The sequence below is a fragment of the Cervus elaphus genome, chromosome X (genome assembly GCF_910594005.1).
Source record: "Cervus elaphus chromosome X, mCerEla1.1, whole genome shotgun sequence".
NCBI classification, from domain to species: domain Eukaryota; kingdom Metazoa; phylum Chordata; class Mammalia; order Artiodactyla; family Cervidae; genus Cervus; species Cervus elaphus.
The window spans coordinates 103,863,232-103,887,081 of NC_057848.1; the positions used below are offsets into that span (position 1 = coordinate 103,863,232).

The window sequence follows — 23,850 nt, forward strand, 5'->3', positions numbered from 1 at the left end:
CGGTCCCAGCCCCTCAGTGTCCTGGGTGTGCAGCAGGCACACCTTCTCAGGTGCTGTGTGTCTCTTCTGGGGAGCTGATCTCTGGCTGTGACCCTCCCGGCAGATGTCAACTGTCCAGAATCCCAAGAAGACTTGGTTAGCAATAGAGCCTGTTTGCAGTTTGGTAGAGGATGCCTCTCTGGAGCAGAGATGTCCCCTTTCTGGCTCTGGCTGCTCCCTGCCTGCCTGTCTCTGGCGGGGGATGGGCCAGTCCACAGAATGCTAGCTCTCCTCTGGTATTCCCTCAGTCCTTTGTTCTGTGAGCGGGCCTGGCAGAACCTTAGGTTCTGGCAGTGCCTTAGGTTAGGGCTTTTCGTGGGATAGTTCTCTCTGTGTCTCTCTGTCTCTGTCTCTCTCTCTTTTTTCCTCTCTCTCTCTGGCTATCTCACATTAGTTCCCTCAGATTGCCCTCAAGGCATTCAGGCCCGGTCCTTATCCTAAGCAATGCAGCCCAAACCTTCCTGTTCAGCCCCTGCTTGCTGGTGGCAGATGCCAAGTGCTGGGAGTTGCCATTAGGCACGTAATTTGTGGGTTTTAATTATTTTTTTTTTTAATTTTTCCTCCTGGCTATGTTGCCCTCTGAGATTCCAAAACTCCCCACAGACCTGCCAGTGAGAGTGTTTCCTGGTGTTGGGAAACATCTCCTCTTTAAGACTCCCTTCCCAGGATGGATCTCCATCCCTACCTCTTTTGTCTCTCTTTTTATCTTTTATATTTTGTCCTACCTCCTTTTGAAGACAATGGGCTGCCTTTCAGGGTGCCTGATGTCCTCTGCCAGAATTCAGAAGTTGTTTTGTGGAATTTGTTCCACGTTCAAATGTTCTTTTGATACATTTGTGGGGGAGAAAGTGGTCTCCATACCCTATTCCTCCACCATCTTAGGACTACCCCCACTTCTGTCATTTTAAATTAATTGGTCCTGTATAAATCAGGATTATATTTCTACCATTTTAATTTGGTTTAATATATTCTTAGTCATCAAAATATTCATGTCTTTGGACGCTTATTGGTAAGTATTCATGGTATATGAATAAGTATTATCAATAGTGTATGACCACAGTCATACAAAAATAATGTATGCTTAGTTGTTTGTAGACATACACAACTAGAACTCAAACTATACATTGCTTGTGATTATGAAAAAAATTGCATTTTCTTGTGCTTTTTATATTTTTAAATTTTACTGATTTGGTTTTGCTGGGTCTTTGTTGGTGCCTGTAGACTTTAGCTGTGTTAAGTGAGGGTTACTCTTTGTTGTAGTTCACAGGATTTTCATTGCAGTGGTTTCTCTTGTTGTGGAGCACAGGCTCTAAGCACATGGGCTTCAGTAGTTGTAGCATGAAGGCTCAGTAGCTGTGGCACGTGGGCTCTAGGGTGTGTGGGCTTCAGTGGCTGCAGCTCACAGTCTCTAGAGCACAAGTCAGTAGTTGTAGCAATCAGGTTTAGATGCTCCATGGCATGTGGAATCTTCCCATAGATGGGATCAAACCTGTGTTCCCTGCATTGGCAGGCAGATTCTTATCTACTGTACCATCACAGAAGCCCTCTTGTGCTTTTTAATTTGCAATAATACACATATAAACCTTTAAAAGTTGGAAATATTATTTTAAAAATACCATTCCTCCCCTCAAGTGTTTCCAAGGTTTCCCAGGTGCTTCCCAGGTTTCCCAGGTGCTTCTCAGGCTTCTCAGGTGGCACTAGTAGTAAAGAATCCACCTGCCAATGCAGGAGACTTAAGAGATGCAGGTTCTATTCCTGGGTTGAGCTGATACCCTGAAGGAGAACATGGAAACCCACTCCAGTATTCATGCCTGGAGAATCCCATGGACAGAAGAGCCTGGTGGGCTACAGTTCATGGGGTCACGTAAAGTCGGACATAACTGAAGCAACTTAGGACACACGCATGCCTTCCTCCCCCCACTTGAGTCAAGTAAGAGAAATATGCATGTGAACAACTAAAGTAAAATATAATATAATATGTGTGTATAAAACTCTATTAGCCTTTGCCCTGCTTCATTCTGTACTCCAAGGCCTGTTACTTTGCCTGTTACTTCAGGTGTTTCTTGACTTCCTACCTTTGCATTCCAGTCCCCTATAATGAAAAGGACATCTTTTTGGGGTGTTAGTTCTAAAAGGTCTTGTAGGTCTTCATAGAACTGTTCAACTTCAGCTTCTTCAGCATTACTGGTTGGGGCATAGGCTTGGATTACCGTGATATTGAATGGTTTGCCTTGGAAATGAACAGAGATCATTCTGTCGTTTTTGAGATTGCATCCAAGTACTGCATTTCAGGCTCTTTTGTTGATCATGATGGCTACTCCATTTCTTCTAAGGGATTCTTGCCCACAGTAGTAGATATAATGGTCATCTGAGTTAAATTCACCCATTCCGGTCCATTTTAGTTCACTGATTCCTAGAATGTTGACATTCACTCTTGCCATCTGATGTTTGACCACTTCCAATTTGCCTTGATTCATGGACCTAACATTCCAGGTTTCCATGCAATATTGCTCTTTATAGCATCGGACCTTGCTTCTATCACCAGTTCCATCCACAACTGGCCGTTGTTTTTGCTTTGGCTCCATCCCTTCATTCTTTCTGGAGTTATTTCTCCACTGATCTCCAGTAGCTTATTGGGCACCTACCGACCTGGGGAGTTCCTCTTTAAGTATCCTGTCATTTTGCCTTTTCATACTGTTCATGGGGTTCTCAAGGCAAGAATACTGAAGTGGTTTTCCATTCCCTTCTCCAGTGGACCACATTCTGTCAGACCTCTCCACCATAACCCGTCCATCTTGAGTGGTCCCACACGGCATGGCTTAGTTTCACTGAGTTAGACAAGACTGTGGTCCATGTGATCAGTTTGGCTAGTTTTCTGTGATTATGATTTCAGTGTGCCTGCCCTTTGATGCCCTCTCACAACACCTACTGTCTTACTTGGGTTTCTCTTACCTTGAACGTGGGGTATCTCTTCATGGCTGCTCCAGCAAAGTGCAGCTGCTGCTCATTACCTTGGACGAGGAGTATCTCCTCACGGCGGACCCTCCTGACCTTGAACTTGGAGTAGCTCCTCTCGACCCTTCTGCACCTGCACAGCCGCCACTCCTGGGATGTGGGGTAGCTCCTCTCGGCCGCAGGCCCTGACCTCAGACGTGGGGTAGCTCCTCTCAGCCACTCCTGCACCGTCGCAGCCTGGTGCTCTTGGTCGCTGCCCCTGACCATGGGCGAGGGGTTGCTCCTCTCGGCCATGCTTCTGGGCCGTCCATCGCAGCCCGTGCGCTTTTGCGACTGAACTGAACTGAACTGATGTATGTGTGTGAATTTCACATCTTTGTTATTGTCAGCTATAGAGCCGTCATGCACTAGACAGCTCTGAATCTTAACTAGCCAAGAGCTCAGGTTAACTGCCCTAATTCAAATCATCCAAGGGACTGCTGAAATTGGCAACAACAATTGAGAGTAAATGTTGGGTCAGTTTATCTTAATCCTTATGTGTGGTACTATGGCTTGCAGAGCCTTTATGAAATGGAACACCCTATCTCCATCCCAGCTTCATGAATGTTACAACTACAGAAAAGAATCATGTTGATAGTTAACAAAGTCATGGTATATTTGCCAAATAGTTCTTTCTTCTTGGCATCAGAGTTTGATGGTGACCCATTCCAAGTTTTGAAAACAGAATTATTAATGAAGTATTTAAACATGAACTATTTGAACTACTTGACTACATGAATTCCTATAAAGAATACCAGATAAATATCTGTGCAAGTGCAGTAGTGAGTAATTTTACCAGTTCAACTGGAGTCTTAACTAAGAAAATATGCCTCTTTCAAGGAGTAATATTTGTTGGTGCTTCTATGAAACTGTTTTTCCTAAAATTTAAAAATTTCAATAAAGCAAAAATCCAGCATGATTATACATTAGAATAATAGGTAAGAGGTCACAAGATCTTCAGGTCATAAAAGAAATATGAAAGTTCAATTTTAGGTGAAATTAAATAAAGGCAAAATATTAAACCATCAACACTTTCCAAAAATTAACAAAAAAAAATGGGAAACTGAATTATGTGTTTAACAAAAATATCTTTAAATACATTCATATTATCTAATAACATTCTGAATTAACTTTTATATCTACAATGTTGCATTATAATTTGTCATGTGCATATGTGATCTTCAGTCCAAAATAATAAATCTGGCATCTTTAACAATAAGAAATAAATAATCATTTGATAAAACACTTTAATGATGCAACTTGTACTATAATTTAAAGGTTTTCTATTATGTTTAATTTCAAATCTTGTAACTGTTTTAGGTATTTTGAAAAAATAAATCCAGTATACATGTGTACATTTCAACTAAGCAGAAATATCTTATCACTATTCTTTGAACATCTGCTCACTATAATGCAAGTTTACATATCAATGTGCAGTACAAATTTGTAAACATGAACATATGAAACTTTGAAAGGAAATGACACTAGTCTTTTTCCTCTCAATATTTTATTGAAACAGCATGTCAAAAGTTGGCCAGCATCACACATGTAAATAGTCTTAATACTGGATATGTTTCAAGCATTCTGCATATTTATTTGCTCTATGTTGACATTCAAACCATGTTTATTTACACAATTTTATTACAAATTATCATTTAATTGCAGACCGAACCTAAGAAGAGTAAATGTATATTAAAGCACCTATATCAAAGCAACAGTCACTGATGGCTAAGCTATGCATTTGGTTTGTTTTAAATTGCTCCAATAAACATGTTAAATTCCAGTGAAATTGACTAGTAAACTGCTGCTGTATGCCAGGATACTATTGTTATTTCGCCTAAATAAAGATTTTTCAGCACAAAGGCAACATATCTCTAAATTGGAGTAAAAACATTGTACTTCCATAAAATGTTTTTACTCCAATTCAATTCACCCTATCAATTCAATTCACAAAATGCAGTACACGCAATTAGACTTTTCTAAGTATATTTAAATCTGTCTTTCCATATAAGAACACATAATTAATAGTATAAGAATGCAATGATTAGATGTTCTTTGTAGCATCCTCTTTTTTTTTTTGAGAAGAGGAGGGAGAAAAAGCAACATAGTATAAATTATTTTAAAACAAAATGAAACTAAAACCCCACTGGTTAAATGAATTACAGTGTGACATCTGGAACTTAGCAAATTGCATCTTCAAATAAGGAAAAGATTTGTTATTGAGATTTAAAACAGTGATAACTGTATATTACCCTACTGTATACATGGACATATAATACTATTGTTTCAAAGCATCTAGATTTGTCATCACAATGTTTGTGGATTTTTGTAAAATATATTTAAAATATTTGTACAAATTTATTTCAGTCATATTCTGGCTTACCATTGCATCAGTAACAGTTGAAAGATACATAATGTCAGCTTTATGTGCACTGTGATTTTCTTCAAGGTGCATACTATAAATAATTAGGATAATTAAAGGGAAATCTTCCATAATATCCAATAAAGATGCTTGTCTTTATTCACTGTTGGCACTTTTTCAAGTTGTCAGTGCTTAGAACTCTGACCATCCAAAGACAGATTCACTGATTCATCACTTGCTGATTCTAATTTTTCATTTATTGTGTGCCATAGACTCAATTCAAACTCACAAAGAAGAAATCATGTCTACTCCTAGACTGCCTAATAGCAGTGAAATATCATGAACATCGAAATTCATAGCTTGAAGAAAATACAACTATGTTTATAATATAACAAATAGGAGTAATTATATTAATGTTTGAAGACTCTAATATTATATAATCTAAAATTATGTATTAGACTTTAATATATAAAATATAATGTCCAGAGGGCAAACTTGCTCTGTTTAATGAAAAAAAAAGTTTTGATGCTTTAAGTTTGTTACCTAAACTTATACTTTGGTGATTAAAATGTAATGAATATAGGATTTACCCATTTAGACATGTGTTCTGCAAACAGGCTCAAACTTGAACTCAAGCCCTTGATTTCAATTTGACTGACTGTTCCACAAAGTAGAAATTCTTCCTGACACTGGGTCTTAGCTTGACTAAGCTAAGTTGCAAAGATAAAGCAACATTCACTTATTTCCTGATTCAATGTACAAATCTTATAAAGTAAATGAAAGTTTATTTTCTCTAGATTTATTTTGGTTATATAATCAGATTTTTATCTAGATAACCAAATTAAATAACTGAATTAAACTGCTTCTGATAACTAAATTAAAATGCTTTTTTTTTTTAATGGGATGAAGTAGATGTATGCATGCATGCTAAGTCACTTAAGTAGTGTCTGACTCTTTGCAACCCTATGGACTGTAGCCCGCCAAGCTTCTCTGCCCATGGGATTCTCCAGGCAATAATCCTGGAGTTGATTGCCATGCCCTCCTCCAGGGGATCTTTCCAACCCAGGGATCTAACTTGTATCTCCTGTGGTTTCTCCATTGCAGGCGAATTCTTTACCACTGAGCCACCAGGGAAGCCTAGATGTATATATATGGTCAAAACAAATGGAAATAGCAATTTTAATTATTAGCCTTGGGAGTCTATTATGTATCATTTGGTCACTTTCATGTAGTACTTCATAATTTGTCTAACTAGAGTGACTTTTGATTTTTGTAGGTTTTAAAAGCAAACCTAATATTCAGTTGACACAGCTGAAATTAATATAATTTCATAGCATTCTGTTTTTCACTCCATAATCATTAGTCTCAACTTACCAAGTTACTCAAGTTTTGCACCATCCTATTTGGTAATAGCATAGCATTTGGTAATAAGAATTTATTTAATATAAAATAGTAAGGGTACTAAATACTAATTGTACATGAATTAGAAATGATAGCAATTTCCCACAGATGAGACACTTGTTCAGAAAATAGAGGACTGCTTACTGAACTTCTTAAGGTCTCTTCCCAGTCTAATTTTCTATAAAGATTTTCCCTTGGTTTCTTCTTCAATTAAAAGTATTGAATTCAATTACAATTTGTGAATATTATATAAAAATAGCTTAAAATAGATGTCTGGGTTCTAGCCTTTAAATGTTTTCCCCTTAATATAAATCACCTTTCCCAATATAGTTTGTATTAGCAATTGTATATGGATTATACATAGAAAAATTATCTGAAATATAAAGTATGGTGTATATATACTTGAGCAGCTACAAAATTAATGCCTTTTCTTAAATAACCATTAAAAAGTAACCCAGAGATTTTCTGGATTTTTCAGCCAAATACTTTATGGTTTTAGTTGCTAAATATCTGCCATGTAAGTCATCAGAATAAGTTTTATTATAATCTGACGTGGGAGTTTCTGCTTTAAAAAAATCATTATTTTAGCAGTAAAATTTAGCCTACAGCTTTCCTGTTTAAGAGTAGACAGGAATAGTGTGCTTGCTACTTTAATCCTTGATTTGATAAACTTGAGTAGTACAGGTTTTCTGCCTCAAAGACTTTTATAACAGGTACCTAATTAACTTGGGCAGTAAATAATTTTTCATCTTGACTAGAATACTCAGTTTGAATGCAACTATGTGCTGTTCTATCCCTATGCACAGAAGTGAAAGGGCATATAATTTTAATGCATGTATAATTTTGAGCAAAATAAATAATGTTGACACGTGTGCGTGCTTCGTTGTGTCTGACTCTTTGCCACTCCATGGACTGCAGCTCACCAGGCTCCTTGTCCATGGAATTTTCCAGGCAAGAATACTGGAGTGGGTTGTCATTTGCTCCATCAGGGCATCTTCCTCAGTTAAGAATCAAACTCATGTCTCTTGCATCTCCTGCATTGGCAGGCAGATTCTTTACCACTGTGCCACTTGGAAAGTCCAATAATGATATGCTCTCCCTAATATGGGACTTCCCAGGTGGCTCAGTGGTAAATAATCTGTCTGCCAATGCAGAAGCCACAGGAGACTTGGGTTTGATTCCTGGGCTGGAAAGATCCCCTGGAGAAGGAAATGGCAACCTACAATAGTATTCTTGGCTGAAAAATTCCATAGACAGAAGAGCCCAGAGGGCTTTAGTCCATGGGTCACAAAGAGTCAGACACGACTGAGTGACTGAGCATGCTCCCTAATATATGTTGGAAAAGTTTTTAAAAAGCAGCTTTTCAATGTAATTAGTTTTTCAAGTCATACCATTGTGATGTGAAGGGCCTTGGCTTAATAAATTGTAGAGCTAGCAGCACCAAATTAAAATTAAAATCCAAGTCATCTTAAGGATATAGAGGTTATACTTAACAAGTCTCTCCAGAAAATTTAGGACCAGGTCAAAGGAAACTTATCAACTTCATAAACTAAAATTAAGTCTCATTTATGCTACTTTTGTGTAATTTACCATGATTGATGCAGAAGAGTGAAATTAAATTGTACCATTGTAATGCTAGTTTCATATTTATGGATTCAGCTATATTCTCACAATTCAAATGATAACTTTTAGTCTTTTAGAAGGACTACAACAATTTGTATTTGTAAACTGTATACATAAAATGCCAGGTTTGCTAAAGTACTAAGTAAACAAACATCACCTGAGAATGATCTAAAAAAATAAAAGAGCATAAAAGATCAAATTTATTTAGAATATTTTGCTTTTGATTTAATCTTCATGTTCTTTCAGGATTAAATGGTCCTTAGGCTGCAAATATTAGTATTAGAATGTTAATGTCCTTATTTGTATCTTAAAATTGAGGCTAGTAGTTCCTTCAACAGCAGAGTATAAAAGTATAAGGCAAATGAACAATTAAATGTTCTACAGTTACGAGATAGATAATTAAAATGACACCAATATTCATAGGTAAAATTGAAATTGTTTCATTTCTTTCACAGGAATTAAATCTATCTTCTTTTGGTCGTTGTCAATATGTAAGAGACAGTTGATGTGGTAAACAGGCTTCGCTATAATTAGGGACTTTGTTACCTGAAGTCATTTTTCACTAGTAATCTTATCTCATCAAACAATATTTATTGAGTATCTTATTTTGAGACCTAAGGCTACTGTAATCAGAGATTGATATAGGTCATATCTGACTTATGACATGCCATAAGGCACTTTAAATGCAGGACAGAGGAATACCCTCTGATAATGAAGCTTTTTAAGCCCTTTAGTTTTTTACCATTTTTGGTGACACATAAAGAAAATATATGCTTACATGCAGTCATTTTAGGAACATGACTATTCTATTAAAGGCAATGGTTAATTTTTGGATACCAATGAGTGTGACTGTATTTGCCTTCTATGAAAGAAACTTGACTATTGTCATTCACTTTAAGATGGTTGGCAGCATTTACCAGTCCAGGTGGTGTGGAGAAGTTGTACCTATAAAAGCCATAGGAAGGATGGAAAGAACAACCAATTGCTTTCTGAGCAATGGGGTTTGGTGATAAAATATTTTCAAGTGCCTGTAATTCATACACTTGATTGGAAGAATTAGGTGCCTGTAGACACTGTCCATTTAAGTCTTCAGATGAACCATTTTTTGAATTGGTGACTCCCAAAGAAGATAACATGGGAACTTCCATCATGAATGGGGCTGAAGACTGAGAACTGTTGCTTGCTAGACTTTCAAGAGCAGGCAAGACAAGACGCTGCTGTTGCCAAAAATTAGTTGGGCAAATCTTGTAGCAAAGGGGCAGGTTGATATTGTGTAGGTACACCTCTGGACAGGGAATTCCAAGGGAGCTTGTAGGTATACGAAATGTGGAAGGGGAGAAAGGTGGAGAAAGCAAAGAGCTCAAAGGAGAAGGAGCCCCTCCACTAGAGGTCACTGGGGATGAGCCGCTGCTTCCACCTGTGAATGATAAGTCAATCAATGAACAATGAACTATATGTTCCTACTGAATCAGTAATCATGTCCATAACTATCCCTGCTTCATTCTTAGATTAGCTTTCCTTGCAAGTTTAGAGTTATTTTGCTGTTGCTGTTTAGTCACTAAGTTATGTCCAACTCTTTTGAGAACCCATGCACTGTAGCCCTCCAGGCTCTTCTGCCCATGAGATTTTCCAGCAAGAATTCTGGCATGGGTTGCCATTTCCTTCTCCAGGGTATCTTCCCAATCCCAGGAACTAACCTGTGTCTCCTGCTTGTCAGACATATTCTTTACCACTGAGCCACCATGGAAGCCACAGTTATTTTGACTCCTTTGGAAAAGACCGTTCCTCTGATCAAAGTTGAATATGGTATCTCTATTACTACCACTACTACTTTTAGCATTACTATCATGTATCATGCATTGAGCATTCATTATGCTCTAGAACTATACCAGGTACTTGAGCAACATTCATTCAATGAATTACAAAAGAAGCCTAATTAAATATGATCCAGAACCAATTATATCTTACAAATAAAAGTTTTTATTTTTAACTTAAAAAAATTACTAAAATAAGTACTTGATTAAATTGAACAAGTTGGTTGAGATTCTATAGAAAGCTTTAGTTGATTAAAAAATCACTGCATATGAAAGTAATCTTATAAATTTAAAAAAAAGAACATTTAATATATTAAGTTTTTCTCTTATGTGAAAATCACAGATGGGTAAATTTCCATGGTGCACAATATCCAGAGTTAAAGACAGTTTTACAGGTTAAAAATACCAAGATGAAAATGAAACTGTTCATACCAGTGTTGTTAGGTGATCCTTTATGGTTGCCTAGCATCTACTAAAATCAGGGATAAATATAATATCTAGGAAAATCTAGATTCTACACCTTATATTTGTAATTATTTAATTAAAAAATTGGTTATTGACTGAGCTTGATCAAGTTTTTGTGGAGTCTTTTAGGTGCTACTAGTTTTCTTAGGGTTTCTCTGGTAGCTCAGCTGGTAAAGAATCTGCCTGCAATTTTTTTTTAACTATTTAAAAATACTTTTTGTTGTTCAGTTGCTAAGTCATGTCCGACTCTTTTCAACCCAATGGACTGTAACCCACCAGTCCCCTCTGTCCATGAGATTTTTCAGGCAATAACACTGGAGTGGATTGCCATTTTCTTTTCTAGGGGATCTTCCCAACCCAGGAATTGAACCCATGTCTCCTGCATTGCAGGGGGACTCTTTATTGCTGAGCCACCACAGAAGCCCATTTTTATATGTAAACATAGCTTAATCCTATATCAATAGGGTGGCAAATATCTTTTATAATTAAACATCCAAATATTATTTTATAAAAAGGGTACCCCTTTTCTTTGTAATTTGAGAATATTCTGGACATCTCTTTTTTTTTTTTTGGACATCATAAATAATTGAGAAAAATATGTATTTTAAGTTATTAATGATCATCTTTAGCTTTTTACAAGTTAATGTGTTTTGTGTTGACTTGGATAATTTAAAATCATTCTGCCTAGATGCTATAAAGTGATACTATCATATAAGTGTTCATATTTTTCTAGGCAACTTGAACCAAATTAATACAGTCAATTCAGTGAAATATTTCACTAAATAATTAGACTTGATTTCTTTACATTTCAATTAGTTATTATGATATTTTTATGCAAAATTCAACCTAACTATAATGCAACTGTAACTTTCAATTAATGTTTAAAGACAAACAACGTTAATGGAGTAAAGACAAAAGGGTAAAATAATTCCATATTGCTCATGAATAAAGACTTTTCTACTTATAATTGACTATCATAGTAAATGAAGGTATGCATTCTTCTACCAGAAAGCCTGAATTGTCAAATTATTATTTAGTCATGTCATGTACTACCTGACAACAAATGCTCTGCAGCTATTTTAAATGTTTATGGCAATTAAGCAAATTGGAATAGCTTAGTATTGTTTTTGGCATTTATTTTTCCTACTCACAATAAAAGGAAAATTGAAGCCAAGTGATGATGAAATTTAATGGAAGTCATTTTTATCATGTGCTGAAAGTATTTCATAAAATATAAAATATTTATTTTAATATCTAATATATTTGAAAATAAGGCCACTAGTGCACCCCAGGGCTTCCCTGATAGTTCAGTTGGCAAAGAATCTGCCTACAATGCAGGAGACCCCGGTTTGATTCCTGGATCAGGAAGATCCACTGAGAAGGGATTGGCTACCCACTCCTATATACTTGGACTGTGGTAAAGAATCTGCCTGCAATGCGGGAGACCTAGGTTCGATCCCTGGGTTAGGAAGATCCCCTGGAGAAGGGAAAGGCTACTCACTCCAGTATCCTGGCCTGGAGTATTCCATGGACTGTATAGTCCATGGGGTCACAAAGAGTCAGACACGACTGAGAAACTTTCACTTCACTTCACTTCACTTCAGTGTACCACTGGCAGATTCTAAAGAATATGAGATCGTGGGCTGCTGAAAGACCCAGGTGATTTCTACAACTCTCAGGATGTATGATAACTCAAGAAGATATAAGTCAGTAAATCCATCATTAATTATCATGTTTATGCTCTTTTCCATCTTGCCAGTTTCCCTGCCTTTTTGCTTCTTACCTTCTCATCAAGGTAAATATACACTCACTTGATTGTAAACACACATTTTCTAGCATGTACTTATAATCTTGTGTAGTATTTATACAGAGCTTCTGATGGTCATTATTTCATTAACATTCAAAAATCAAAATTAATAAAACATCTTACTTTGTGTGTCTGCACCAAAAGTTTTAAAATCCAAAGTGAGAGAAGGCCTCCATGGGTAGGTCTCTAAAAGTCCATCCAGTACACCCCTGAAAAAGATGTACCACCTTTAGCAAGTTGAGAATGCAATTCCTGAAAATTATAATTTATTTTAACTTTTGAGTTATTTTGTTATAGTTTTTAAGAGTGAATAAAATTCCCAGTGATTATTCTTAAATAAAAGCCCAAGAATATAGAATAAATAATATCTTAAAAGTGGGTTGGGGAGTGGTTGGGGGGAGACAAGATTTTAGAGATAAAATATCTAGGTTTCTTTCTTACTACCTACTAGTTACAAAATGCAGGGACTCTGGGCTTCTGAGCCACAGTTTCCTTAGCTGTAGTACTTGTGAAAAGGGCTATATAAACATTAGATGTGACTGTTACATTGCTTACCTGCTTCTTCCAGGATCTCTAAACCCTTTAGCAAAAGGATTCCTGTCTATTTTCAGTTTGGTAATCTAAGGATTCAGAAGAAAAAGAAAGACAAAGTCAGTGACCTCAGTAGAAAACACTGTCATTGTCGTTGTTGCTTTTAATGGTTACAACAACCAAAAAACTTTCCAAAGTGTAATATAGCATGTTAAATAAACATTAAGCATATTGCTAAGTCAAATTTGGAATGTTTATCGCCTTTCTCTCCTGGTAGTCTTTGTCCTGCTCTCCTTTAACACAAGACCCACACAACTCATGATCAAACTTGCCTTGATTACTAGCAATAAGACTATGGATTCTTTTTAATGGATTTCTTTTTAATTGTGGAAAATTGAATCCATATAGTACAACTTGACTCTGTCCCTAAAGCTTCTCCAAAGCCATCCCTGGTTGCCTGGGACCTAGTTGGCTTTACCTGCTGGTTTTGGTAAGCTGTCACCGTGGTGAATTCAGTTTCTTTAAAGGAGAATGTTTTAACCCCTTCAGCAGGCAGAGACTGAATCCGGGACATATCAACCCTGCTGTCTTGCTTCATCACGTGCACACGGGGCTTGTACTTGTGCATGGACTGCAGAATGATCTGGAGGAGAAATAATCAAATGCTGCCTAGTAATTAGCTTCACCTCCCCTACACTGGCCCCCTTCTCATCAGCACCCTGGACCTTCCCACCCAAAAGTGAAGCTAAATCAGAAAGCCTAGGCTAACCCCACTTTTCTGTGCCATTTGGCACTAGACAGAGGTCCTCAGGCATAAGGGGTTTCAGGAAATGGACACCACAGTGGCACCAGTTAGCAGTGGTTCCATTTCCAGTTGGGGTATTTTCCTGCTTCCAAATGTGGATGACCATGTAATGTTCTCAAGTGTCATTGAGATCCAACTGCCTGCCATAATTTCCCTGGGCTTAGTTAACTGATGGGAACCTATTTGACCCTCCCCACCTCCTAAACCAAGAAGACTCCTTCTTCCTTTTGTGGCTAGCACAGGGTCAGGTCAGGCAGGGCAGAGGTGATGTGCACTTGGGAAGAAGGTTCAAGGTCTATGTGACGTGAAAGGCCTTCCACGCCGGTGGGTTGTGGAGAAGACTTCCACCATACAGAAGGTGCACCTCAGGGGAAGGAAATCAGAGCCCACAGTGATTGCCAGGAAAGATGAAGTGCCAGATTGCTCAGGTAAGCATTCCCTTTCACTCTCCCAACCAGACATCCTGGTTTAAACAAGTCACATTCAGTCCTCAAACTTCTCTTATTCACCATCTCCAACCCCCAGCATTCTCAGATGCCAAACAAAAGTCACAAGAGCTACTTTGGTCACTGGCCCAGAACTTGGACAGTTCCTGAAGACCACAACTAGTATATCTGGGGGACACCTTCTTGGCCTTTCCAGGGTGAACCTCCTGCTGACGCCTTGGCATCCTCCTCTTCTCCTTGGGACAAAGGATTGTGCACACTTACATGACCTTTGTCATCCATCTCATTGTTGGTGAGTTTCACACGATCAAAGCTGATGATCTGGCGCATCCATGTCTCTCCCGAACAAGGTGAGTCTGGGTGAATATAGACCCTGGGAGTGATGCATGAGTGGTCTGTATTCCCGGCTATCATCCACTGGGAGCTGTGATAGATGTACCTGAAAATGAGTGGAGTGTGACTTTAGGCACCAGCCAAAGCCAGGGGTATGGGCTGCTGTGATCTGGTTCTAAAGGACTTGGTCAAGTTTTGCCTGCTAATCTCAAAGTGAGTGGGAGTGTTCAGTAGCTCAGCTGTGTACCACTCTTTGTGACCCCATGGACTGTAGCCCGCCAAACTCCTCTGTCCATGGGATTCTCCAGGCAAGAATATTGGAGTGGGTTGTCATTTCCTTCTTCAGGGGCTCTTCCCAACCCAAGGATGGAACCCGCATCTCCTTGTCTCCAGAATTGCAGAGGGATTCTTTACCACTGAGCTGCCGGGTTTAACATGATTTCCAGAGAGAATCCAGGGATAGAAAGCAAACTGTAAATAAGCATATATCATTAAAATGCTGCAAAGTGCCAGGGCAAGTATAATGTCATGGGATTTCATAATCTGGTTTGTATCTCCTCACAGAAACTGCAACAAAAATTGATCTAACTTGTTTCACCATGCAGAGACACCCGGAAAATCCTCCTGTCCCACAAGCGTCAGGGAAGAAGCAGAGGGGTGAGGAAAGTATCTGTGCGGCCCACTGCCACTAGCAGTTGTGGAAGCCCCTTTGGCCACAATGCTTTATATCAGAATGCCCTCAAGGAACTCTGCCCACTGTGGTCTTGATTTTCCCATTGTCTCCAATCTTTTTATTTTTCCACTTAATGTTTTTTTTAATTGAAGGATAATTGCTTTACAGAATTTTGTGGTTTTTCTGTCATACATCAATAAGAATCAGCCACAGGTACACCCATGTTCCTCCCTCCAAAACCTCCCTCCCATCACCCTCCCCATCCCACCCTTCTAGATGTCACAGAGCCCCTGTTTTAGTTCCCTGAGCCATACAGCAAATTCCCATTGGCTATCTACTTTACATATGGTATTGTAAGTTTTCATGTTACTCTCTCCATACATCTCACCCTCTCCATCCTCCCCTCCCCCATGTCGATAGGTCTATTCTCTATGTCTGTTTCTCCATTGTCTCCAATCTTAATGGCTTAGTTATGTGCCAAATTCCCAAACCAGCTCAAGCATGAAAAGCAGCTTGTTCTGCTATTTGGGGGTTAGGGTCCTAACAGGTTCTCCAGCCCAGCCTAATTCTTGCCTCTCACACCCAGCACTGGGCGCTATGCAGACAGTTTCCTAGAAAGGCTAGACACCCATTTCAGTCAAATGCTCATTTGGCTGAGTGAAGGCAGGGGCTGCTGCCCCAAACCCTTGAGTTAAAGCATGCAAAGACCCCAGCTTCTGGGGTGCTAGCAAAGAGCCTCTTAGCTTTAGATCAGTGTGGCCACTTTTAGCCTGCTTTAAGTAGAGAGCTTACATTAAGAGAAACATTACTTGTATTCTCTGGGACCTGGCCTCTGCTTCAGGGAAGAGGCTAAGGAAGGACCTAGGTGAGATAACTGTTTGACTAGCTTTGGGTGGCAAATTAGAATATTGCTCAAGGACCCTGCCCTAAAATAGCACAGTCCAGAGCCCAGTAGAGCCCCAGAAGCCCCAGCATTTCTCCCCAAATTCCTTTAAACAACTTCCTTCCCAGTTGCTGAGCCCACACCCTCTGCAGTTTGTGGATTCACGGCTAGGATAGAGGGTTAGCAAGAGATTTGGGGGTACACTGAAGCCCCAGTTGAAATCTGTGTGCCAGGAATGAGAGAAAAGAAAAACAAGTCTTCTTTTCTCTCAGTCTGAACTCCCTGAACTCCAGTCTGAGGGAGAAAACTCAACTCTCAAAGCCCACAGAAGAATAATTCCCCCTTCCTTGGTAGAGTTTTCAAAACAGTGCTTTCAGGTTCCATAGATCTGAATACCCATTCCAGGCCTGTAGTACACTCCTTTGGTCCCAATTACCTATAGCGTTTGGAATCTACTGGCACCACATCAATGGCCACATAGTACTGTTTCCCTGGGTCCAGTCCTTTCACTTTGACCCGAACAGAGGGGAACATCCGCCTGTGGGAGAGAAAACAGTGACTGACCTGGGTGAAATTAGAAATGTTTGGAGCAGGGGAGAGGTTGGGGACAAATGAAAATTGAAGGCATTTGCAATGGTCTTCTCATTCTAGACAGGTTCAGGAATGACATTTGGTGCATGAAGAAAGGTTTCTGCTTATATATTTGATTGAACAAACTCAAGATTTCTGAGTGGAGCAGAATATTCTTACCATAAGGCTTTCGTCTGCCCCACTTTCCACCACCACCACCATATGGAAGAAAAACAGGAGAGAAAAACCTGTGCCCCTCCCATCAGTGGTGCTTTCTGTAAGGCAGATTCCGGAAAGATTTAAATTAAGAAGATTCACGTACACAAAAATTACCTAGGTGATTGAGGAAACTGTCCCACAGGAAGAGGGAAAGACCAACCTCAAATTGATTTGGGCTCAGTTTAGTGGGCCTGCTTGATGGGATATTGTTCACTAATAACTGTGAGGCTTAACAGAGGGCCTGACTGTAGCTTAAGACGTGGGGGTGGCATCTGGCACCTGCCTTGGCAAGTCTACTTTGTATCATTTACTATACAGGCAGAAGCTGAGAGAATTAGTTCTTAGAACAGGGTGTACAGGAAAGAAATGATGAGCCACTAACAATGGCCAGGCATGGCCTACTCTGGTCAACTGAGAGACAGTGGTTCCTAATACTTTTCTGGGGTGTGGATATGGGGAGAGAGGTACAAGAGCATAAAACTGGAAGCACTCATTTTATGGGATCAGAACATTAAATGCCTACTATGTGAAGCCCTTGAACAACTTGGGCAAAGCCAAACCTGCCAGCCTTCGTAATGATCATCTCAGTCCCAATGTCATGGAATCTCTTCCACAGCTCAGATCCTTGAAGTTCCACTTGAATAATATCTTTCTCTTCCAGACTTCCAAAGCTGTTGCAGCCGAAAGTAGTTGCTAAAGGCTCTGCTTTGGATCGCTTTTCTGTGGGAAATAGAGACACCCAGAGTTTGAGAGAGCTTCACAGTCGTGCTTCTCACTGATGCCTGTCTCAGAACAGACCAGCCTTGTCTCTTTCCTGGGAACCTTGGAGACTAATTTCCAAGTTCTTCACAATAACCAATGTATCCCCCCTGATGGAGAGAAGAAGACCCAGGTGGTACCCTGTGAAATGCATGACCCTTCTTCAAATTTGCCCGTTCTCATCTCTTTTGGAGACTTTTGGTCCCTGATGCTGAATCACCTGGGGATCTGGGTCCTTGCCCTGCTTCTTACTCTGAGAAACAGCCACCCTCTGGCTCTCAGGGTTTCCAGGAGGTTGGAGAGCCTCACTTCACAAATCTGTCAGGATTTCCCCTTCACCACAAATGAACCACAATACTGTGGGCGAGGCTCTGAAACTTCCCCCTACAGCCAGATGGCTGAGATATCCCCGCAGCCCGGAACGCGGCCAACAGCTGGGCCAAGACACTCTGTGATAGGGCTAAGACATCCTTTGATAGGGCTAGCCACCCTCAAGCAGCCTTGAGGCGCCAGTCTGAGACTTTCAGACCCAGCAAACTAGGGTAGCCGGCGGCGCAGGGATTTGGGCTGCGGTAGGGGTTCTTGCCTGGAGAATCCCAGGGAGGGGGAAGCCTGGTGGGCTGCCGTCTATGGGGTCGCACAGAGTCGGACGGGACTGAAGCGACTTAGCAGCAGCAGCAGCAGCAGCAGGGGTACTTACCAGGCAGCTCGCTCTTCCTCCCGGCGGCGGCGCTGCTCCTTCTCTCCTCCTCCTCTCCACCCTCTTTCTTGAGCAGCTCAGGTTGCGCCTCTTCTCTAGGGTCTCGTAGTTTTCTTTTGCTGGGTCTCCCCACCAAGGCTTCCACCGAGAAGGCGTGCGCCCGAGAGCTCAGAGCCATCCCTGGAGAGGTTGAAGAAAACTGTACTCTGCAAAGTTTGAACCTGAGCTGGGTTAGGGAGGGAGAGGGTGGGAGGGCGCAGAGGATAGGCAAAGGAGGGAAAGCGGGAAAATCAGAAAAACTGAGAACTAAGAATTTTTTTTTTTTCTAAATCGATATGCAGGAGGAAAAAATGTATAATTTTTACATATACATATAAATGTTCTTTGAAAAGACAGAATGCAAGAAGATTAAACTGGAGCTAGAGTCCTCTGGAGTCTAGTCCCCTTTGTGGTCTCCTCCCTCCCAGTAGACATGTGCAGACCATCAGTCCTCAAATCCCTGATTCCGGGACTTGTCAGAGCTCAGAGATTGGCAAGCACAGCCCTTTTAGGGAGCAGACCTGCCGCCAATGGCGGCTCAGGCCGCTCGGATTGGGAGATAGTGTTGCATCGAACTCAGTGAATACCCGGCTGGTCGGCTGTTCCTAGCCTCCACTGTTTGTTTTGGAAACTGTTGGAAGCATAGAAAAAAAAAAAAAAAAAAAAAAAAAAAACCGTGAGTGACACTTCAGAGTCTGACAGGGAGGGGCGGTGGGGGTGTAGGGATAGAAGGGGTTGGAGGTTGATTGGAAAGGAGCTCAGAATAGTCTAGTGAGGAGGAGGGGTATACAAACTTACTGTTTTACATTAAATTGTGAAACTCGAAGACACGCAAAGTAATTGCCCACGGGGGACCACTTTTCCAAAAAAGTGAAACTATTATTTAACCAGATCCAGAGAAGTATAGAGGGGTCTTTTGTTCTTAAGTGAGTACACTAGGGAAACAAAGAGCAGCAGGAGCTTTCTGGGCCTGTCTGTTCTACAGTCTGGATCTCAGACTAGATGGGCCCTGTGCTGGTCTGACCTCCTTATCTAGGTGGGGAGATAAGAGAGTGCAGGCAGGAGATTCCCAGATGACCACTTTCAATGATCAAGAACAAACCTGGGCCTTCAATCCCTGCTTCTACTATGCCCAGTATTCCCACATACAGCCTCTTACAGGATTTAGTTAACAAACACAGCCTAAGAACTCCAGGGCCACAAGCAGAGGACCAATTAGAATTGTGCTTCCAGTGATGTGGCACCTCAAAATGTTGTGCTTAATAACTGATTCCATTGTCTCCTGAAATATCTTCCTGGGCTAAGTTTTCTTTTCCTGAAAATGGATAAAGTCACCTTCTTTGTGTCAGGAAGCAACTTGCCTACCACTTCCAAGGACTGTGTTTATGCATGCAGACCTGAGAGGCCGGCCTGTGTGCCTGGGATTTAGTCATACACTTTTCATCAGGCATTCCTGGGCTTTCCTGCAAACTGCATCCTAACTCCTGACATTTTCACCTTTTCAGAGAGCTGAACTCTCCCATGTGTACTGAACTAAGTTGTAGTTAATTCATGTTAACTTTTTTTCCAAGAGTAAAGTTATTGCAAGCCTCAGAACCAGCTCCCTGATCTGTTCAGTTGCCAAAGCACTAGGCTGTCAGCTACCTGGGGCATGAGAATATACATTTATGTTAGAAGTTCTTTTTTCCACTGCTGAAAGTTTCCTGTGAATATTTTCTTTATTTAAACCAGAAACACTCATAAACCTTTATAAGAGATTCTTCAGCCCACATGGAACATGCAGAGAGAGAGAGAGAAAGGCTCTGGAACCCATAGATGCCCACATTAGAAAGAAATTTTTTTGGTTGACAATTGGAAAATCCTTACAGTAAAATGTTGATTTTGAATTGCCAAAAAATGTTATAACTAGGAACACATACAGAATTTATCTCTTGAAGGAAAACTAAATTTGTATTTAATACAAATCAAATAGATTCAAAGTCTATGGAGATAAAGAGGATATAGACGTGCCTTAAAGTATATATGGTTTTAAAAGCTCTTATTGAACATGAAAACTGAACTTGCTTTAAGGAGAAAGAAAGCAGTTTTTAATTCTCTAATAAAAATCTAATATTTTATTAATCACTATAAATAGGTATTATGGGGTCACAAAAAAGTAAAACACAACTGAGCAACTAAGCAACAGCAACAAATAAATATGTTATTTAACACATGCACAAAACAAGGTCAACCCTGAAAACATTGCTTCTGATGAACTGTATGTGTGTTAAAATAAATGTTCAGATTTAAGTTTGTTTCTGAAAATGTTACATTTCTTGGATATTTATGAAATGAAAAGGACAAAGACTCATGGCCTTTCTAGTTTTCTATATAGGCAATGTGGGTTATTTGGAAAAAAGTATGTGTATAAAAGCTAAATCTCACCGGAGGGGAAAAAAAAATCTCACTTTCTGCAGTATTTACTAACCAAAGAGATTATGTCAAACTCATGTGAAAGGATTCCAACTGCCACTTTTAATTTATAAAAGAAGGAATGAAGCATACTTAATGAAATGAATATTTAAAACATATACCTATATTGTTCATGCATGTGTGCTAAGTCTTCAGTTGTGTCCGACTCTTTGTGACCCTGTGGACTGTATAGCCTGCCAGTCTCCTCTGTCCATGGGATTCCCCAGGCTAGAATACTGGAGCAGGTTGCCATGCCTTCCTCCAGGGGATCTTCCCAAACCAGGGATTAAACCCATGTCTCTTTATGTCTACCTGCATTGGCAGGTGGGTTCTTTACCACTAGTGCTGCCTGAGAAGCCCTTACCTAAGTATAAATAAAATAAAATGCTTTGAGACTGGTCATACCTAGTGCCACACTGGTAAAACTACAAGGAACTTCATGATAGAGATTGTTTACTCCAATAGTTATTCTTCTTTCTCTCCCTTGATACTCATTCCCCATGGTTAAGATATTTTGGCATATTACCAAGCTTGTAGTATGTGAGTCTGAAACAATTTGCTTATGGTCATTGTTGCCATTTCTTGGGAAAAGCCTGCCTACCAAAGTCAAAAAGTGCAGAGAGTCAGTTTCCTCACAACATCATTTGAGTACCTGAATTCCACTTTGCCTGAACTAGCTAAGTTGCTTACACAAATAAATAATCTTTGCTCAAGTGAGTTTCAGCTGGGTTTCTATCACTTGCAAGGAAAATATTCCTGATAAATACACTCATCTTGATAAAAATTTGGAAAAATCAACTTGTTTCCCTAATTCTTCTTCCTTTCCTCTTCCTCCTTCTTCAATACCACCGGTTCTGTGAACTACGAAATTACATGCTATACACTATCTTAGAGTATAAAAACCTGGAAGAAAATTTGACTTTCTACATAAATTACTAGGACTATGATAATTAACAAAAAGGAATAAGACTCAAGCAATAGAGCACATAGGAAGACAGACTTCAGATTCATACAGACCTGATTCAAATTCTGACTTTGCTACTTTCTATCTGAGAGACCTTACACAAGTCTTTTTTACCATTCATTCTCTTTCTTCTAATATTTCAGTTTTTACTTATAATACCTTCATAGAGTATGTTTCTGTAAGAGTATGTATCTGAGGGTTAGTAAAATGATATACACAAGCCACTTAGCATAATGCCTGGAACATAGTAAGTACTCACAGCTGTTTTCAACATTAAAGAAATGATAGAGGTTAATTTCAAGAATATATTAATATTTACATTAACTATATAGTTATAAATCCTTTGTGTCCAGCCATTAGAAACAGAAGAACTTTACACTAATATTGGCACCTTCAACTTTTGTTTAAATCATAAAGCAGATTCAAAAGTTCAGAAGTCTTTATAAAGTAATCAAGTTTCTTAATTTGAGAATAATTTTAATAAATTCAGCTAGTGAATTAAGCAAAAATATTGTATTTCAGCTTCTAAATCCATGGGAAATACATCTGTTAGAATACATATTCTGATCTGATTCTATTATCTTGAACTTGAAAAGATATTTTTGATATTTTACCAATTCAGTGTGAGTATATGTTTTCTTCTTATGGTAAGTAGATAAAATTTATTAATTATAGGCCTCAAACATATAGCTGAGTTTTCACTCCAGAAAATTAAGGAAGCAGGTCTAATTAATATTAAAAGTAATTCTCACACTGAATCCTTCAACACTGGGTAAACCTAATTCAATATCATTCAATAACTTGGTATTTTAATGCATCTAGCAATTGTACTGTACATATCAAACTTTGTAATAAATGTTCTTAGGTAGAGTAGAGGAAGAAAGAGTAGGAAAATAAATTCTTATCTGTGTTCCTTTCACTTTCATGGTGAGGATTGGGAAGTTAAATGCTTATTCTTGACAAACATTGGCTGAGGGGAAATTCATTTCTTTGAATTTAATCATGTCATGTGTTCATCAAATGTCTGCTATCAAGTGATGAGGGCCTTCCTATGATAATAATTATAGCATTGCTTTTGGGTTTATTATACTCCTCATTCTCATTGAATTTTATATCAAAGGTATGCAATTTTTCCCATTCTTCTATTCAATTTATAACTTATTACTGGTGGTCTTTTTAAAATGTTTGGCTCTAGGAAGTTGGCCCTGAGAAATATGAGGACAATTTTGTCTTTAACTAATTTGGTGCAGAGAAGATGAATGAAATAAAAATAATAACCACTCCTCCCAAAAAATAATAAGCCCAGAAGTGGCTCTACTCTAGAGTGATTGCATGCTCAGCCAAAGGCAGCTAGGACTGACATCCAACTAGTCCATGGAAAGGAGATCTTTAGAAATCAGGTACAAATTTAAGCATCTGATGATATCTGATATTATGGCAAAGGGTTAAATGCAATCTGAATGTTGTTGAAGTGTTTGGTTCAGTAACCTGCTCACCCTGCAGGGCTGGGAAAGGCACTATCCCTACCTTAGAGGCACAGTGTGAAGCTCATTGCAAGACCAATATACAAGGCACTTGAGCTGGAAAACATCCAGGTCTGCGTGTAATCTTGGATACATCTCCATAGGTATTTATCTCATTCTGCAGCCATTAAAGCAGAGGGGAGGATATTAATGCATTTCCTCATCCCTTCTTACTCTCTCTCTCTCTCTCTCTCTCTCTCTCTCTCTCTATATATATATATATATATATATATATATATATATATATATATATATGTATATATATATAAAATCAATTGTATGTTCATAGCTAAAAGACAGCTTAGAAACAGAAAAATTAAGAGTTCTTTTCTTAAATTTTGAGTGTTAATCACAATGTATCACTTGTAGTAGTGTCTCCTAATATGAGCATTTTCTTGCTTATCAACCCTGGCTCAGTTTATTGCTAAAAAAGCAGTAAATCAATTGCC

General features: G+C 39.2%; 1 protein-coding gene across 1 annotated transcript; it reads right to left on the reverse strand.

Annotated features, from left to right (window-relative positions):
- Positions 1-9,228: 9,228 nt before the first annotated feature.
- Positions 9,229-18,602, reverse strand: TBX22 (T-box transcription factor 22). The gene is made up of 8 exons (XM_043897852.1): positions 18,425-18,602; positions 17,526-17,685; positions 16,613-16,714; positions 14,552-14,726; positions 13,515-13,679; positions 13,061-13,125; positions 12,629-12,714; positions 9,229-9,836 (listed from the first exon to the last, which is right to left on the reverse strand). Exons 1-8 carry the CDS (start codon positions 18,600-18,602, stop codon positions 9,229-9,231), a joined length of 1,539 nt encoding a protein of 512 aa, XP_043753787.1.
- Positions 18,603-23,850: the final 5,248 nt, after the last annotated feature.

What these genes read in the sequence shown, in the direction of transcription:
- TBX22 (XM_043897852.1), bottom strand. Translation starts at nt 18,602, where the DNA reads ATGGCTCTGAGCTCTCGGGCGCACGCCTTCTCGGTGGAAGCCTTGGTG. An exon ending in AGATGGATGACAAAGGTCAT is followed by an intron (nt 13,680 to 14,551) that starts GTAAGTGTGCAC and finishes TTTCTCCTCCAG; the next exon opens with ATCATTCTGCAGTCCATGCA. An exon ending in AGAGATCCTGGAAGAAGCAG is followed by an intron (nt 12,715 to 13,060) that starts GTAAGCAATGTA and finishes CATCTTTTTCAG; the next exon opens with GGGTGTACTGGATGGACTTT.